The sequence below is a fragment of the Callorhinchus milii genome, unplaced genomic scaffold (genome assembly GCF_018977255.1).
Source record: "Callorhinchus milii isolate IMCB2004 unplaced genomic scaffold, IMCB_Cmil_1.0 Scaffold2, whole genome shotgun sequence".
NCBI classification, from domain to species: Eukaryota; Metazoa; Chordata; class Chondrichthyes; order Chimaeriformes; family Callorhinchidae; genus Callorhinchus; species Callorhinchus milii.
This window is the reverse complement of record NW_024704743.1, coordinates 64,973,365-64,988,729: the sequence shown is the minus strand read 5'-3', so window position 1 is coordinate 64,988,729 and position 15,365 is coordinate 64,973,365. Positions and strand designations below refer to the sequence as shown.

The following is a 15,365-nucleotide window of genomic DNA, read 5'->3' as shown; positions in this document are numbered from 1 at the left end:
GGATTATCCATGCAGTTTAAATTTAGATATTTTTGAAGTATGGAAAGGTGTGGTTGGATGGCGGCTGCCACTCAACATCAATTTTTGTGGAGTTTTGTAGTTCAGTGGTTAAAGCACTCGCCTCGCAAACGAGAGACCTGGGTTCGATTCCTGGGCAGGGTAAAAAGTTGGTCAAGTTTCCTTAATCCACATGCCTCTTGTTTACCACGCAGTAAGTAGAAACTTAGTTGATAGTCAATTGGCAGATCATTTTCTGGGGATAATGGTCCCTTTTTTAAACAAAAATTAATGATTTGGTCACTCATTCCACTACTGTTTGTGGGACACTGCGGTCGGTGCGCAATTGGCTGCCGCATTTTGTCCACAAAATATACAGTCAATTCACTTAGCAGTGTATTCTGTGAAGCAATTTGAGATGTCCCGAAGACGCAATGAAGCGCAATATCAATTGCAAGGATTATTATTATTAGCTGGTTAGCACAATAGGAGCTCTACTTTGAATTTTTTTTTAACCAGAGTAATATGATCCGGTTTACCAGACATCGAAAGCTGGAGATTGCATGTGCAATCTAGCTTTGAGGACATTGACTTTGAAAACGGTGTTGTGGAGAAGCCTCCAGCACATTCCAGTTGATTCGCAGACATAGGGTTCAATTCCACATGTATGTGGATGACCCTCTACCTCTCTGCTTCCACTCTCCACTGCTAGATCACTCTTCTGACCAATTGTCTGTGAACATAAGTTCTGGATGAGAAACTTTCTCCAGTTGAATGTCAGCAAGATTGAGGCTCTAATGCTTGCAACCACCAGTGCCTTTGCACTACAGACAGAAGTCCCTTTGTTTCTATAACCAACCAGGTGATCGGGACTTTGACCTCAACTAGTCTTGGCTGGTCCCGAGGCAGTGTTGTATTGTTGGAGGTGCTGTCTTCAGATGAAATGTTAAACTGAGGTCCCATTTGCCTGTTCAGGTGGATGTTAAAGGTCCCATGGCATTATTGGAAAAGAGAACAAAGTTTCTCCCAGTGTCCTAGCCAACAATTCCCAGATTATTTCATTCACTTCATGATTGCTTGTGGCACATTGCTGTTTCTAAGTGGACTGCTGCGTTCAACAACAAATACAGTTCCTACACTTTACAGTATATTCTGTGAAGTGTTTTTGAGATGTTAAAGGCACTATATCAAATATAAGGATCATTATTAATATATAGTAAACCCCTGGTTTACCAGACGCTGGATATCTGGAATTCATACCTCAACCAGGCCAAGTAAACTAATGTTCCTGTTAGTCTTCTTGCTCATTATGAAAATCATTGACTTGAGCATCTCAAACTGTTCTGATGCATTCTGAATTATATCCAGCAAAGAATGTACTACACTGACTACATCGTTGTATCATCGTTCCCTGACGTTTGTGACAATTGTGGCATTCTTCTGCAGTAGTGCTGCAGCTAATAATTTGAAGCCAACCCTGGGGCCACAGACAGTAAGGTGCTAGCAGGAAGCAAATTTAGATACAGTGGATGCAGTTAAGTCAGACATGTTGGGTCAGGGCCTTTTGCCTGAATTAACCTGTATCCAAAGATATTAATTGTTTTTTTAAAAAATTACCTCATTTCCACCAACCTACAGAAGAGAAGGTTGAGGGGCAATATGATTACAGTCTAAGATTCTAAAGGAACTAGAAAATGTAGACCAAAATAAGCTGTTTTATTTTGTACTGAACAGTAGAACCAGAGGAGACGGCCTACGATTGAAGGGGGCTAAATTCAGAACGAATCTGTGGAAACACTACTTCAGTGAGCGAATAGTAAACTTATGGAACAGGCTTCCTAAATTCTCTTATGGGTTAGGTGAGATTTCTGGCACTGGCACAATGCATGTGTGGCTACAGAATCTGCCATGTAGTTGGACAATCCTGAACTTGCAACTTGCAAGTGCAGCGGAGGCCGCTTAATTCGGACAAAATGCCAGATCCCATTTGTTTCTATTGTAAAATATTTAAAATAATCTGGTTAACTATGGTCAAAAATCCAGTTAATCCAGACAAAATGCCACACTGATAGTTGCCCCTGCATCAATTCATATCTGCATTCTGGGCGATTCAGTCTGGAGTGGCTCCACTCAGACTCCATTCAGTTCCTCAATCAATGAGTGAGGAACAAAGAGGAAATGAGGGAGGCAATAAAAACATAAGTATTTGCTAGGCGAAAGAAGGTCACTCCAGTTCGCCTTCCACCAGTCGCATAACATGTCTTGTCCCAAACTATAAATTGTATATCGAGATATTATTTCCACTGGATACTTCCACTGAGCAGTCCTGTAGCTCAATAGTTAGAGCACTCGCCTCGCAAGAGACCAGGGTTTGATTCCCGGCAGGGTGAAACCCTGGGCAAGTTTCCTCACTCCACACGCCTGATAATAATCCTTCTAGAAAAACAATTGTTCACTTCAATTCACGACTGTTTGTGAGACACGGCTCTGCAATTTGCTGGTGTGTCTTACCCATAAATATACACCAATTCGCTTTACAGTATATTCTATGGAACACTTTTGAGATGTCTAGAATACTTGAAAAGCGCTATATCAAATGCAAGGATTATTATTATTATTTTTCCTAATAGAAATCTGTCTAATTTGTTCATGAATGAATCGATGCTTTCTGCTGCTTGTCCAGCTAAACTTAATGTTTCATTCAATGCCTCAAATTGTTCCCCCAAGGAATTCAAGCAATTATTGGCCCAAAATACTATCTGGATGTTTGTTTAAAAGTCCTTTTTACATTTGGAAATGGTATTATTGCAATCATTATTACCTTCACTGAAATTTGTCATAAATTGCTGCAATAGAGCTGTGAAGAGACACTACCATTTTTTTCTGCTCAACCAGGTATCTGACACATGCAAAAACCCATCACTATGCTTAAAAATATTCAAACCAGAGTGAAAGTTCCATGATGCCACCTACACGTGGAAATCCCCATCCCAATGGGATATTGTCTGTCTCCCTGGAACAACGCACGTTGCTTACAAGAGCTAAAGCTTGGAGACTCCAGAATGTGCCTGTTCAGATATTGTCAGAATTTAATCAGCTAAAGCAGCATGGTCTGTCTTTAAAAGCACTGTCTGGCAAGCTTCCCTGCTGCTTATCCAAGATAGGACCACCAAACGTAAGGCTGACGGTAGCTGAGTGGGAAGAATCTCAGCATCCAGTGTCTGGTTTACACCTCCAGGTCCTGCTAATGAGCCCGGATGGCTGGTCTGTCATCATCAGTCCCCTGGAGGACTGCAGACATGAATGGCTCAGGAAAGGCACTACTAAGGTTCTCACCTATGATTGATTTGATTCAAAGCAAAGCAAGTCAATTTAGAGCCAGTTTATTTCCAAGAAGACCTCGCTTTCCCCTTCCCTGCGAGATTCCTGGTGAGCAGCACACTCAGAGTAAAATACTCAGCTGTGCTGCTACACCTTTTACCACATGTAGACGTTATCAGGTTATTTGCAGTCGCCCCCCCCCCCCCCCCCCCCCAAACCCAGGTGTTTTACTCTTGTTTTTGCAAATTATTGATTACAAGAGGACCTCTATCCAGTTATAATTGCCATTCTTCTTGCAGGCTCTATACTGGGGGAGGAAATAACCAAAATCACAGTTGAAAAGATAAGTCTTAAAGGGCTTTAAAGATGGAAAGGGGGTGGCAAGACACTGGCAAGTTCCACAGAGCAGGGGCAGAAAGAGAGGCAAATTGGGCAGAAACATGAAGCAAGCTGCTGTTAGCTGAGCAGTTGGGTCAGTAGGATTGTTGGAGGTCACAGATGGGGGTCACAATCCTGGAATTTCAGGAGCACTATTATCCCAAATCCCTCATAGTAATGGTGGTCCCGAAATCACAGAATTGTACCCTCTCAATACAGGGGTAGGTTGAATAACGCAAGGCTATGGAGGGATTTGAATTCGAACTGTAGATACCGTAAATAGTAGTTCTTGTTCAGTTACAGAACTAACACGCTTGCACTAGCGTTGGACACAAGTAATCTCATTGTTCAATTTTTGGAATAAAGCAAAAACAAATATATCCCAATAAAGCAAATGAGACACTTTTGTGTAAAATGTTTTTAGTTTAGAATTAAGGAGTTGATTTTGTTTTTCATGTTTAAAAACATTTAGAGGCATGTGGATTTTGAGCTTCAGTAAAACAGATTTATAGTTTACCTGGATCATGATTCGTAACCATTGTGTAATGTCAGTGCTGATGCATAGCACTGGCCCTTACCATTGGGGACGACTTGAAGTTGCTCGTAGTATCACCTGTGTTGAAAGAGAAAACTCCTTAAAAAAAATACTGCAAACTTAACTTTTACATCATGTTTTTGTTGAATTCTCGTTTGTATTTAATGCTTTATGGTGTAGTTTTAAATGCTTTGATTATTTTGCAACTTGTGGGATTTTCAGTTCCTTGGGACATTCGCCCAGTGTGAAAGGTGCTATACATTTGTAATTTGTTTTTTTTTTAATTGTGTATGTTTGTGTGTGTGGAAAATAGAAAATATATACTATATGTATCCCTAACTCATGAGGCATTGGGGTTAGGACTATGAACTCAAATCACAACATTGGGTTTTGCCCAGAGGTCAGAAAACTACAAAGCTAACATTTTGTCTATGTGCAATTTTGTACTTAAATTCTGAATGCTAAACTTTCTAAATCTGGAATTATCAGCTAATAATCTTTCAGCAGTAAAAAGATTGCACTGTAATACAACCCCTCATTTTACTCTCCTTACACCTATTATATTCTTTTATTATTATTTATGGAAATCTTTGAACCAGGAGCGCCATCTAGTGAATGATTTGGCCTTTTAATTTTTTTTAAAAATTGTTAAAATATCTTTCATTTTACTGTTCTATTTCTCTTCCCACTATTATTCCATATTAGGCTTAAAGGTTTGCAACATTCTTAATGTACAACTGATCACTAAAGTTATATTCTAAGTCCATCCCACTGGAAGATCTATATAGACTAGTTTGACACTATTGCAGAAATTCACTGTTTAGGTTCCTAACGTTTGCTTTTCATAACATTACCATTTCACTTAAATGTGTACACCTCCAGAATACTGCTGCCTGATTATGGGAGCAATGATAATATATGCACAATTAAATTTTTATCTGCATATTATCTCTAGTATAGTTGAATCTATCACTACCAGTCCTTTCAAAAGTTCATTTGTCAGCACCAAGGAGAGATGAAATTACGTTTCTAGAGTTTTAGAAGGCCAGATTTGGTGTGTGAAAAAAGGCGTCCTATGATCAAAGGATGCTGTAGCCTAAATGGGAGTTTGTGAGGTGATATTAATTACCTAGAGAAGCAACAATTTGGTTGGACATGAGGCGCCATGAAGATTGTGATAGATCAGATATGTTTGGTAAAGTTGACTCTGATCTGAGAGAGTTCACACCATAAATCATTGGTATCAGCATTTCTTTGTTAGATTTTTCTCCAACTCAATTTCTCTACCTACTGAAAGTATTCTCACTTCCATGAACACCAGACATTTTCTACTTTTTCCCAATTATTGAACTTGGAGAGTGAATATTGGGATGTTTTCAGCTGCAGAATGGCAGCCAAATACCTATCCCTGCTTCCATACTCCTCTAGCAAAGTAGCTAAGTAGGAATGGGACCACTGACTGAAGATTGATTTTACCCTCTTTGGCCCAGAAATGCAGAAAATAATCAGTTTAGCTAAATTATCTAATCCCAGTTAATGATCTTTCAGTTGGCTTGTTCAACGTTGAACATTCAGCTGAAGTATTGCAGAAGTGTTAGATTAACCTTACTTAGCCAGGACCTTTTTGCCCAGCACCATTGTTTTGCACCAAACATTCACACTAAATTGCAGTTGTTAATGCAGTGCTTAAATAAGAGAGGCCCTGCATTCTATCATCTTTTGTGATTTGGTATGTCCTTTCCTTTCATGGGTTTGGGCAATTGTCTTGGTTCTGTTAACCTTCGTAAAGTAATCTATTGTGAGATATTCCTACAGTGAAACGTCTGGCCAGAGCATTTGCCTGGTCAGCTTTGGCCCTAACCCTGGTCTCCACTGGCACTGAGCTGACATTGAACTTTGCACACAGCCTAACCAGTTGCATGACACACACACATGATACACATAATATTAGATATATTTTTCTTCACACAAAGAATATTTTTTATTTACCTAGAGGTTAAACCCAGTTTCACCCACAAAATATACAATCAGTTCACTTTACAGTTTATTCTGTGAAATGTCTTGAAGACGTGATAAGGCGTTATATCAAATGCAAGGATTATTTATTGTGGAGTCCTGTAGCTCAGTGGTTAGAGTACTTGCCTAGCAAGCGAGAGACCTGCCAGACGAGTTCTCTAATGGTATTCATTCTAAACTCCTTCTGTTTGCTTACCGGCAGGGCGAAACGTTGGGCAAGTTTCCTTACTCCACACGTCTCTGTTTACCTAGCACTAAGTAGGAACCTGGTTGTTATTCGATTGGCGGATCGCTTTACTGGGAGTAATAATTCCTTTTTTAAAAAAAATTAGTCACTTCAATCCACGACTTTTTTTGATATACTGCTGTGTGCAATTGGCTGTCGCATTTCACCCACAAGATATGGAGTCAATTCACTTTACAGTATATTCTGTGAGGCGCTTTGAGACGCTATATCAAATGCAATGATTTTATTATTATTCATTATTAAATGCCTGGAACAGGCTGCCAGGAAGAGTGGTTGAGGCCAGGAAGGACAGTAGACTAATTTTAAAGAAAAAAACAACAGCTTGATGCAGTGATGGGAACATGGTCGGATTGGTATTCTGTAAGCATGAAAGAAAATGGGCTGAAGGGCCTTCTTCATCCAAACTGATTTTGTAGTTTTATGGTAGGCTTTTCCAACAAATTAGTAAGTTCTCAATAATCATACATCCACAAATTTAAACATCCTTTTATCAACAAACCCATGTGTCTTGAATTTCTAGAACAAATATAACCAATCTGTTTAGAAAATAGATTATAAAACCATTTGCTTCTTTTTCCAGGACAATGTAGATCGGACGACAGCACGCAGATCGAGAGAATTGATTGGAACTGGTTTTCAAAGTTCGTCAAGTCATAATTCACCCAACCATCAAGGTTAGTTTTTTTTAAGTCAACTGTAGTATGTATGAGGGATTGGTAATGCTGTTTTTTGAAATATTTGCTATATTTCATTCTGGTGCAGAACTGAGCATATAGAGTCCATGGGCCAATTGCAGAGTGAAATGGACAAGGCCTTGTCCACTAATTAGGAGTTTTTTTTCACTGCAGGAAAGAAACAGCCCTGGATGTTCTGCGGTGTTTTGGTACCTATTTGCTCCTTCATATTTTGAACAATTTGGGCAGTTTTTTCTACCTATGGTTCTCTTTGCCTCTTTTGCTGATCTTATTTGGTGCATTCACATTTGTTTTTGTGTTTGTTGTCTCATTGTTTCAATAGAACAATCTATTTTGAAGCAATATGTAAAGTGCTTCCAAGCCTGCATCATCTTGGATGCTTATGACTGCTGCCTGTGATCTGTCAAAACATTACTTCAACTAGTACAAAATGTTTCCATGCCTTCTGTAAAACTGAGTCAAAAAAAGTCAGTATTGTAACTACTATATTAAGCTAATGTATCAAATTAATATTTTTAAAATTATTAAAGTGTTTGAGAGGTGGCTAACACCTTTTGTTTTGCAATTAAAATAATAGGGAGTGAGAGGGTACTTATGAAATTGTACCTGTGTGTGTGTGGAGAGAGAGCTGTACATTTATTAATAGGAGATACAAATGTTAGTTTGTGCATTTCAGCATTAATTTCTGCAAATTAACTGCTGTGCTGTCATTTAAAGCAGAGCTCTTTTTAATGTCTTAAGTCAGTTGTTTCAGGCCTTCTGTGCAATGATCATATCAAGTCGGATCTTCTTCCCAATTGACATCATACGTGCCTCATTCCAATGACATCAACAATTCTGTTTTTACCAATATTGCACAATTCCAAAATTGCAAGCTTTTGCAGGAGGCTCTGTGAGCATTCAAGTTGTTGAAATTGTTGAAAAGCAATATTTTTTGTGCAAAGAATCAGTAAGTTCCAGCTCACTGGAGCAGCAAATTTTAAAGTTAGGATGAGAAGAATATTGTCTCCCAGTCTGTTTCTAATCTCAACCTTCATACATATTCCTGTTGCTATCAGTATGTCTGAATCCTTATGACATTTATGCACATCCATCTAATTTTAGTTATTTCCCTCTTAACCTCCCTGTCTGGATGCCTGGTTGGACTTGAGCTTTCTTAGATCGTTTTACTATTGATTTAGTTAGTTTCCCTTTTCATATTTTTCAACCTTATGCTGAACTTATTTCCCATCTCTTGATCAACATCAGGCCTCTCAACTGATTCTTATCTGCCAGAGAATTCCTCCTCCAAATCTAGTTTGTCTCCATAAACGTTTTATCCTCCAGCCCCACACTGTTTGTGCGGTGTTCCTCAGGGCTCTGTACTTGGTCCTCTCCTCTTCAACAACATGTACATGCTCCCTCTTGGTGACATCATCTGCAGACATGGAGTCAACTTCCACATAATAATAATCCTTGCATTTGATATAGCGCTTTTCACGTCGGGAGGACGTCCCAAAGCGCTTCACAGCATATACTGTAAAGTGAATTGATTGTATATTTGTGGGCAAACGCGGCAGCCAATTGCGCACAGCAATGTCCCACAAACAGTCGTAGATTGAAAATGACCAATTTATTATTGTTTTTGTTTTTGGAGGGATTATTATTAGGTGTGTGGAGTAAGGAAACTTCCCAAGGTTTCGCCCTGCCTGGAATTGAACTCAGGTCTCTCGCTTGCAAAGCAAGTGCTCTAACCACTGAGCTATAGGGCTCCACATGTATGCAAATGACACCCAACTCTATCTCTCTGCCTCCACCCTTGACTCCAGGACTACTGCTGTCCTGACAGATTGTCTGCCAGACACCAACAACAACAACAAGATTCCATTTATAGAGCGCCTTTCATGTCGGGAGGACGTCCCAAGGCGCTGGACAGTTGGGTCAGGACCCGAGCATTGGGGGGAAATGGTCAGGGTGAGGAGAGGGAAGGGAGGGAGCGAGGAGAGGGTAGAGAGTCGAGAGGGGAGCTGAAGGCACAGTCAAAGAGAAAGGTCTTGAGACCGGCTTTGAAGGAGGAAAGGGAGGAAGCAAAGTCATGGGGACTAAAGGTCAAAGGGACTAAACCTAGTCATGGACGAGAGCTACCTTTCTACAGTTGAACGTCACAAGGCTGAGGGCCCTCCTGATTGGCTCCCGTCAGTGCCACCACACCCCCGGCACTGGCAACATCACCTCCATGGATGCAAACTCCACTGAGCCAGACCGGAACCTTGACATCTTGTTTGACCCTCAACTGTCCTATATCCCATATCTGTGCCATGACCCAATCTACGTTCTCCCACCTCCGCAACATCACCTGCCTCCACCACTGCCTCTCCCCTCAGGCCACCAAGACACTCAACTGCACATTTATCACATCTAGGCTTGACTACTCCAACTCCCTGCTTGTCGGCCTTCCCAATTCTTCCTCCACAGGCTGCAGATCATCCAGAACTCTGCAGCTCATGTCCTCTCCCATACCAGGCTCTGTGACCCTATCAGCCCCACCCTCACCTGGCTCCACTGGCTCCCCATCCCCCAAAGGATAGAGTTCAAAATCCTCGTCCTTACCTTCAAGGCCACCCACGGCCTTGCTCCTTCCTCTGTGTCGTGCTAACTCCGTATTTACCTGTCCACTCCCTCCGCTATGCAGACTCTGGCCTGCTCCACATCATGTCACATTCCCTTCACCTCAATCCCTTAAAATTTTTAATATTTTAAAATATTTTAAGGAGGCAATGGCCTCCTTCAAGGCACGTCTACCCCTACCCTACCTGCCCTCCACTCCCCCGATCTCAATCCCTTGCTCGGGTCCAAATCCCTGACTGTCCAGCGCCATAGGACGTCCTCCTGACGTGAAAGGTTATACAAATGTAATTTGTTGTTGTTGTTGTTCAGAGACGGAAAATAGCAGAGGACTGCAAATTTGAAATGAATATGTTGGAAATATGAGTCTGTACAGTATCTGAAAGAGCATTTCTGATGGACTAGATTATTGGGCTGGAGAAAGCCCTTGATATAAGGGCAAGCAGAACTTTTTTGTTAGTCCGATATCCATACCAGACTCTGTTCCGCATAGTATGTCACCTTCTTATGGAAATTTCTATGTCTGGATTGAAATGCTCACTCTCCCTGGAGGGATACATCTGCATGATTAATTCCAGAGAGTATTGGCACAGGTTGGCAAGAGCCAAGACTTGGGGACTCCACAGAGTGTACCTTGGGGTATTGATGGAGTTTAACCTGCTGAAATCGCATAGTTTGCCACTGTGAGCACTATCTGGCAAACGTCTTGCTGCTTGTTCAGCTCGGACCACCTTACTTCTCAGGGCTTTGGGTTGCAGGTTTAATGGGTGCTGATTGAGAAGAATCCTTGCTCCCAGCTGCTGATCTGCTCGTTCAAGTCATGCCAATGAGCCAGGCTGCTAGCTTTTTCATTAGCAATACCTTGGACAACTTCTGAGACAGAAGATTGATTCTATTCTGACTTTCTGTTGCCAAGCATGTCACCTTGCTCATATCTTATCTCCCTTCACCCACTAAGGAGGATGGTCACCAGTTGGCTTGACAAGTGTAGGTTTGATCCCAAGTGCAGGATGTCTTGCTGCAAGGTTCCTGATGAATAGCCTCACATTAAATGTGCCAGCATCCTCCAACCCCAGCACAGACATGCAGAACTGCTTACCTCTCTGCATACCAATCGAGGTGGATACTAAGCGCTGGATATATGAGCGTGTGTTCACTAAACCTAACTCGGAATAACCCTCCAGGTGTCTTCGCAAGCCACAGAATTCCGTCATCAGCTATTCGACGGACATCTGCCTTCAACGTGGTAGGAGGATGTTTACAGGGCAGTTTGTGATGTGGGTGGGTGTGGCGTGGGTGGGGGGCGTGGGCTTGTGGTGTGGTGGGGTTGGGAGTTTGGTGTGGTGGGAGTTTTGGGTGCTTGGGCATTTGGTATAGCACCTTATCACGTCTCAAATCGTTTCACAGAATATACTGTAAAGTGGATTGACTGTATTTTGTGAGCGAAACGCGGCAGCCAATTGTACACAGCAGTGTCCCACAAACATTCGTGGATTGAGTGACCAAATAAAAATAATTTGAAGGGATTATTAACCCCGGAAAAGCGATCCACCAATCGACTAACAGCTGGATTCCTGCTTGCTGCTAGGTAAACAGAGTTGTTTGGGGTAAGGAATCTTGCCTAAGGTTTCGCCCTTCCCGGAAATCAAATCCAGGTTCTCTTGCTTGCGAGTCAAATACTTCAACACTAAGCTACAGGACTCTACAGGTACGCCAGAGCTTGGCTTCCCTCTGGTTGCTTTCCCTATTTACCACAAATCCACCTCACTGCTTAATCATGTACTTCACAAATGGCTTGAAGGAACTGAGTGGAAACCCCTCGGCTGCATGGCTGCAGCTTGGAACCATGATGGCAAGCATGGTCACACAGCAGACATGAGAAAGAAGTTAAATATAATTGCAATCTAAAAGGTGCACTTTATTAGAGAAGATGAAGGATCAGCTATAACATTCTAAAGCTGAATGTTAATAATACTTAATCTCACTATATTTGATTCTTGCCCGGGCTCTATCAAATTCTATCAAATTGCCTGGTTGCTTGTTCAGGCTGAACTGGTAGTGTTCAGTGTTGGTGTTCTGATTAACCACTTGTTTAAAACTCACATCTGGTTCATTCAAAGATAGTTTTCCATTTCTGGACCATTGTTTGCTTATGACCTTAACTCCCCATCACTGCTGCCAAAGCCCTTATCAAAGCTCTTTTGTCCCCTCAAGAATAGATTTGTTTTCTAATGCTCTAGTCCCCATCTCAACACTCCAGGATATTTTTACACTTCTGGGCATTTTTAAGCATTGAACAGTTGCAGTTTGGTTATACAAAGGCACTCCTTGGAGCAAAGTTTCTCCCACTGAACCTCTCCTGAAATAAATCCAAGTTCAAAAGAGCAGTTATCGTATCAGTGTAAATGTATAACTTTGCATACCTGTTGTCCTTAAGGATGCCTTGATTTAGATTGCCAATTTGTAGCAGTTAGTGGTGAATTATAGACAGTTGTGTGCTGTGGACACTTGCTAGTAGGAACAGGATGGGCACTGTCCACATTGGACTTCTGTAGCTTGTGGATAAAACACTTCATTGCATCAGTCTGGACTGGAATAAAGCCCACAATTGATACAATAACTCCTCTTTTGAACTTGGATTTCAGGAGAGGTTCAGTGGGAGAAACTTTGCTCCAAGGAGTGCCTTTAACCAAACTGCAACTGTTCAATGTTTAAAAGGACAGTATGTTAATCTGCAACACCCGAACCTCTTGGTTTTCATCATTTAATGCTACATACCCAATCTACCATCAAGGTTAATGAAGGATTTAAATGAACTAAATTTGTTTTTTTTGCATTAATCATGAAATTGATGTAATTCATTTTTAACAAATTGAAGTAGGAATAAATCACATTATGGCTTTAGGACTTTTGTGGCTTTTTATTGATCAGGATGCTGGAGATGAGAATAATTTAACAGCAAATATCTTGTGAAACATCTCTGCATTATTTTATCATCTCTGCATTGACCTGATGCACAAATAATATTTAAGTACATGTTCAAAATGAAAGCAGATTGTCTGCTTCTGAGGTAACTGAGTCAATCTTAGAAATACACTACTGAACTTGGGGATAGCTCAGCATTCATTGGGTGTTAATTTAGTTCTCTCAATCTGAAAGGCTCACTTACCAAACCAGAGCTCAGCGATATGTTCAGCACTTCTTGTTCCAAGAGAAATATTGTGAAGTTAGTAAAAATGTACAGAAGAAATCATGTTTATTAATATTCATTCTGGCTTTCATTAGAAAGAGATCAAAATGGCAATACTTTCTTGTTAACGTTGTACTAAGAATCTATCCCATGTTCCCTTCACCTCGCTTCCTCCCTTGCCTCCTTCAAGGCCGGTCTCCAGACCCTTCTCTTCGATCGTGCCTTTGGTCTCCCTCCCACTTCTCTGCCTTCCCTCACCCCTACACCACCCCTCCTCCATGCTCGGGCCCTGAAATCTGACTGTTCAGTGCTTTGGGACGTCCTTCCGATGTGAAAGGCGCTCTATAAATGTAATTTTGTTGTTGTGGTTCTTTATATTGTTGCTACTGAAAAGCCTTGCTTACTTCCATGTACAAATATGGTTTATCAAAATCTGATTTTTATTCATAGTAAATGCAGTCAGAGCCTCGTGCTTTTGTATACAAAATGTATTGACCCCCTCTTTCCACTTAATCTTTTCTTACAGCTTGTAATAATAATAATCCTTGCATTTGATATAGCGCTTTTCACGTCTTCTAGACGTTCCAAAGCGCTTCACAGAATATACTGTAAAGTGAATTGACTGTATTTGTGGGCAAACGTGGCAGCCAATTGTGCACAGCAGTGTCCCACAAGCAGTCGTAGATTGAAAATGACCAATTTATTATTGTTTTTGGTTTTGGAGGGATTATTATTAGGCGTGTGGAGTAAGGAAACTTGCCCAAGGTTTCGCCCTCTGCCTGGAATTGAACTCAGGTCTCAAGGGAAAGAGAGCCGACAGTTTAGATTTAACTGCTTTACTGTATGTAAAGGATATGGTGAAGACAGATTATATCAGCAGATTCAAGAGGGAAGTACACTCATCTGGTTAATGTTATTCTCTGTCAAACCAGACAAAATTATAACATTTTCCATACTATAACAATAGAGGAACGTTCCCTATAAACACTTCCAGACTATTCTGAAGGCATTTACAATGTCAAAGCTAACAAAAAACATTTTAAAAATCCAATATTTTACTTTAATTCCCTTTAATAAGATTTTTTTATTTTAAAAATCTTATTTTGACTTATCTTCAAAATTGAATCGCAAAAATAACAGCCACTATTGGCGGTGAAATACTGTACTGAACAGCTTCTTTTCATTGGACCATCTGCCATTTTCTTTGGAACATTCTTTTTATTGGAAGATCAACCCATCCTGTGCTCTCATGGGACCATGTACTTGTCTCCACTCCGGCAGCACTACACGCCTGGGTATAACATTATTTAATCTTTTGTTAATCTGGACTGCAAATTTGTATAATATTGGATGAATTATAACATTATACGACTAACACTATACAAACTCAAATGTGTACAAAACATAGCAAGCACGACCGTTTGCTTGTATAACATTATGCAGATTATAATAGGTGACTTAATGTTATGCAAATGCGACTGTAGATTACTACTTGTACGAATGTAATTTTTAAAACTATTTCTCACTAATAATGCCTGTATATTGAGTGAAAGTCTATCAGTAAAAGATTTCATTTCTAAAAAATTAATTTACCAGTTTTGTTCGATGTCCATTACGGTGCAATGCAGCCTAAAACCTGGCTTGCTGCACTATTGGTTCCAGGGATCCATGTGCTGTGCAGGGTGCACATGCATGAACAGTTTTTGCAAAATGTGCGTACATTGCACAGGTTGATAAGCTTGTTTCAGCATTGTGTTCACTTTCCCTTTTATTGGTTAGCCAGGAGTCTTGACACATGTGGAAACCCATCACCATACTTAAAGTAGCCAAACCCAGCAGAGTTTCATGCATCCCACCTATACATGCAAATTCCCAAGATATTTATTGGATTGGAATGCACACTCGTTCCCAGGAGGGACACAATCTTCTTACCTAATTCCAGAGAGTATTAAGCACAAGTTGGCAAGTCTGCTTCCTCAAGTCCTGCCGATAAGCCAAGCTGGCTGGCCTGGTTACCAGCAGTACACCTGGTTACGTGGTTGACTCGTAGGAAAGGTACATCTATCTGAACAAATACTTTTTTTTAAGGGCTTATTTGATAATCCAAAATAAATTCAGATTTCTACTTGAATTCAGTTTTTTTGGTCTTTTTTCATTCTCCACAATTTTTCTCTTTTTTTGACTGAAAACAGAACTAAAAATACCTTTTTTGTGGGTAAAAATGTAATAGTCCTCAGATACTTGGTAAATTGGATTGTTGTGTTCTTTTTACTTGGGACCAATTGCTTAGACTGCTAACATCTTCTCTAGTTTTGTACATGCCTTTCAGTCTGTTAGTCTTCTCCCTGAAGATGGGCACCCTACCCTAAAAACTGCTCAAGA

At 40.6% G+C, this 15,365-nt stretch overlaps 1 protein-coding gene across 3 annotated transcripts in view; it reads left to right on the top strand.

Moving 5' to 3' along the window:
- LOC103181196 (growth factor receptor-bound protein 10) overlaps positions 1–15,365 on the top strand; it is an 82,929-nt gene that overhangs the window by 30,050 nt on the left and 37,514 nt on the right. For all 3 annotated transcript variants that reach the window (XM_007897492.2, XM_007897490.2, XM_007897491.2), the window contains one exon: positions 7,075–7,168. Coding sequence is in view for 2 of the 3 variants with exons in the window: in XM_007897490.2 (XP_007895681.1) it covers positions 7,075–7,168 (94 nt within the window). In the remaining variant the exon portion in view is untranslated. The remainder of the gene's footprint in view (positions 1–7,074; positions 7,169–15,365) is intronic.